The sequence below is a fragment of the Glycine soja genome, chromosome 4 (assembly GCF_004193775.1).
Source record: "Glycine soja cultivar W05 chromosome 4, ASM419377v2, whole genome shotgun sequence".
NCBI lineage: Eukaryota > Viridiplantae > Streptophyta > Magnoliopsida > Fabales > Fabaceae > Glycine > Glycine soja.
In genome coordinates this window covers 17,891,374-17,895,114 of record NC_041005.1, presented here as the reverse complement: position 1 = coordinate 17,895,114, position 3,741 = coordinate 17,891,374, and the positions used below count along the sequence as shown (strand labels likewise).

Here is a 3,741-nt window from a genome sequence, read left to right as displayed (position 1 = left end):
GCCAAAAATCTCTATTATTATTATTATTATTATTATGGCATATTTAACATTATATATAATTTATCATATTATTATAATAGACGAGAGATCAAATTACATTGGTATAATTTTGATAACTATTACACAATTTTTATAACTTAATATAGAATGAAATTTTTATTCATCCAACCGTTGAATTATATATATATATATATATTATTAAGATTGTTTCTTTTAAATTTTATCAAAATTGAACATCAAGTAATCAAATGAATGATTCATATTTTAATATTTTTAAAATATTTATATTACATCGATTTTAATTTATATGAAATTAATATGAAATTTTATAGATATTATATATGTGAATGAAACTTTCAATCTAACAATATATTTTAAAAAAATATTATTCAATTGAAAATTATAATAATTATCAAAGTTAAGTTAGTATAATTTGATTTTTCATCATTATAATATTATATTAATTATGTACTATATTAGATATTTCTTTTTGTCTAATATTATATTATGATTTTTTAAATATTATGAATTAATGATTTATTAATCTGTTATATCTATTATTATATATTTATAATGATTTTTTATTTTTTAAATATTAATCAATGATTTAATTTTATGGTAAAAATCACAAATATCACTCAGAAGAAACAATTTTGTTCATCACCATTATGAGCAACAAAATACTCAAATTTCACGCAAATGTTGGCCGGAGTCTCAATAATATTATAAATTAGAATAATTTTTTATGATAGAAATCACAAAATAAGATAATTCTACTCAAGATTATTGTGATTTGTGAACGATAAATTTCTTTTTCTTTGAGTATTTAACACTTACGTGCCAAAGATATAATAATATTTTTATGTACTTTAAATACAACAAACTAATTTTTAATAATTTCATAAATAAAAATTAGTAGTTATTTTTAGTGGACAAAAATAGAATAGAATGTACACGCAACCTTGAAAAAGGTCGGAGTAAGTGAAGATGAAAATAGGGACTAAGAACAACAGATCTAAAGGTTTTTATTTTATTATTATGTTCATACTGACCATAAAATATGCAAAAGCAACCAAGTCACCAAATCGTGCTAGTTAAAAGTCGTGAAAATGGACTCATTTTCACTTTGTCAATCACTAATTTTAATTTCCAACTTCGGTAAAATAAGTCAAATAATATAGTGTCCATTGATTCACGGCCATCAAGTTCAAAGTCTAAGAAATTGTGAAATTGATTATTTTAATTGAAAAAAAAAATGCTAAACTTACGAACTAAATTCACCAATCATAAATTAAGTCAAAATGACCGATGGTACTACTATCACATAAACCATTTAGATATTTTACTTTGAACAAATTAATAATTCTACAAATTAGCTTAACCGGTACTTTGAAATACAACATAAAAAAATGAGGCCCAATGCTGCCAAAATTAAAACAACTTGGGTGCACCTAAAGAAAATGCACATGGTTAGAACAGGAGGTTGAGCATTTAGGACATTGTTGGAATAATTGGAAAACATAATATGACATAGAGAGCACAAATTGGCATAACTTGGTAGTTTGGTGTGTCATCAAAACATACACCATGTAATCAGTTTAATTTACCCTTAAATTTCATTTCATACGTAAAAGACACTTAAGGAACAAGAATGTCCAAAGAAAAACTCAAATTAAATGTAGCAATATTATCTAAAATGACTGAAAGCAACATAAACATTGAGCATGTCTAATACACAAAAGACGTCTAATACACAAAAGACACTCAGTCTAAAATCAAAATTTGAGCATAATCTGTTATCACATCTCTCTAACAAGAACCCAAAAACCTCAATATGCTTATGGCATTTTCAAATCATGAATCATGGTGCAACCACAATGCGTCCAGCCACTTGGTCAAGATCCCGTCGGCCACTGGAAGTGATTTTCCTGCCACTGAAATGATGGATAAATGTTAAAAAAATTGCCAAAGAGAAGCAATGTAACAATTAACAAAGCAACTATTCATATCAGACAGAAGTTACTGCACAATATATATTCAAGTGAACAAATTAATTTTGATTTCCAGCGAGACTAACTAATCTATAGCTATGACTATACCTATAAAACTGTAGGAGGCTAACAAATTAAAGGAGAGCTTACCCCTTGGTGTCCAGTTCAATGATGTTCATGTTCTGCAACTGTTGAAGAATGTGACGAGCAATGGCACCACTGCTCTTGCAAAAATGAGGAGGGCGACTACCATTCCTCTTGCTCCCACCATAAATCCTCTGAAAGGCACCAACACCAAGTCCTCCTCTCAAGTAGATCTTTCTTGCCATGGAAGCTGAGGTAGTTCAAAATTGAATTAAGCACACAAAACACAACAACATATCATTGCAAATTTCAACAAGAAAAAATTACAAAGGGTTCCTTCGTAGATCCAATTTTTCACACATTCCAGAAAAAAAATGGACAAGTAACCAGGCAACACACAAGGAAAACACTCACACACACCCAAAGAAAAAAGAAAGAAACTCACCAGCTCTGACATAGTACCAGTCAGGATCATAAGGAGCCAACTCCTTAAATCTTGCAGTTTTCACAATATCAGTCCACTCTGGCAGCTCCATCTGTTCAGAAACAAACAAAAAGAAATGAACTCAACAAATCAATAACAGGAGTTTACATTTCGCCCATAGCTTTAAGGTAACCAATCAAAACTGACAACAGTACCACATTATTCAGAGGACTGGTCACAATTAACCTAGCCAAAGACCAAAGAACTTGTTTTCAACAAAACAAATTAGCAATCAGATGAAAGATCATTCTAGAACTAGGCCAATACAGTAGTCAAAGATGGAAACAAAGCCCCAATGACCAATAAATTCGGAATCACTACACAAACCATCATACATTCCCTATAACAAAACCAATTCATTTATCCATTTAAAATGCCTAACACAAAAAACTCATCGTGACACCTACAGTTTAGGTAAAACAATCACACCAAAGTAAATCAAGTTTCAAACTTCAACACCACCCAATTCAAAACCATCGACACAAACACATGGGCACGACAAAAACTTTAGAAACAAAAACAGTTGAAATCAGCAATATCCCAAGAACCCACTTGAGAATAAAACCGAAAACGAATCTAAAGCAGTCCACACATCATAAAAAACCAACAATAGCAAATGGGTTTCGCCTTTTATTCATGATCAAGCATGACACGATTCTTTTGTTGAAGAAAGAAGAAAAAGGTATTTGGAGAATGACCTTGCCGGATCGCTTGAGGTGAGAGGAGTACGCCTTAACGAACTCATGAGGTGAAACATCCTTCACAGTCCTTGCAGTGGCCATGGCTGCTTCTGGTTGCCGTTGATGCGCACACACAGAGAGAGAAGAAAGATAGGTTTAGGTTATGCCGCGCTCTCTATCTATCGGTGTCTCACTCACAGCACCAAAAAATAGGATTTCTGAGTCAGTTTATTAGGGTTTTTCTCGTAACTTTAGACCCGGCCCAACATACACTTGGGTCTAGACTCTTCTCAAATGAGTGTTGCTAGGTGCACCAGCTTTATTGGCTGTGCACCCAACATTTTTTGTTAATTCTAAAATTATTCTATGTCAAAAGTATGGGAGTTTGTGGTTGATCCGTATGGTTTGTACAAATGAACTTGATCCATAAGTATAATTTAAACATATAAATCAAGTTAATCCGTATGATTTGTACGGATTAACATGATCTTGATCCATATAA

The 3,741-nt window shown here is 31.1% G+C and overlaps 1 protein-coding gene across 1 annotated transcript; it reads right to left on the bottom strand.

Moving 5' to 3' along the window:
- Positions 1 to 1,590: 1,590 nt before the first annotated feature.
- On the bottom strand, positions 1,591 to 3,449 carry LOC114409471 (40S ribosomal protein S19-1-like). Its single transcript, XM_028372950.1, has 4 exons — positions 3,258 to 3,449; positions 2,521 to 2,611; positions 2,142 to 2,325; positions 1,591 to 1,934 (listed from the first exon to the last, which is right to left on the bottom strand). Exons 1-4 carry the CDS (start codon positions 3,339 to 3,341, stop codon positions 1,862 to 1,864), a joined length of 432 nt encoding a protein of 143 aa, XP_028228751.1. The 5' UTR covers positions 3,342 to 3,449; the 3' UTR covers positions 1,591 to 1,861.
- Between the last annotated feature and the right edge of the window lie 292 nt (positions 3,450 to 3,741).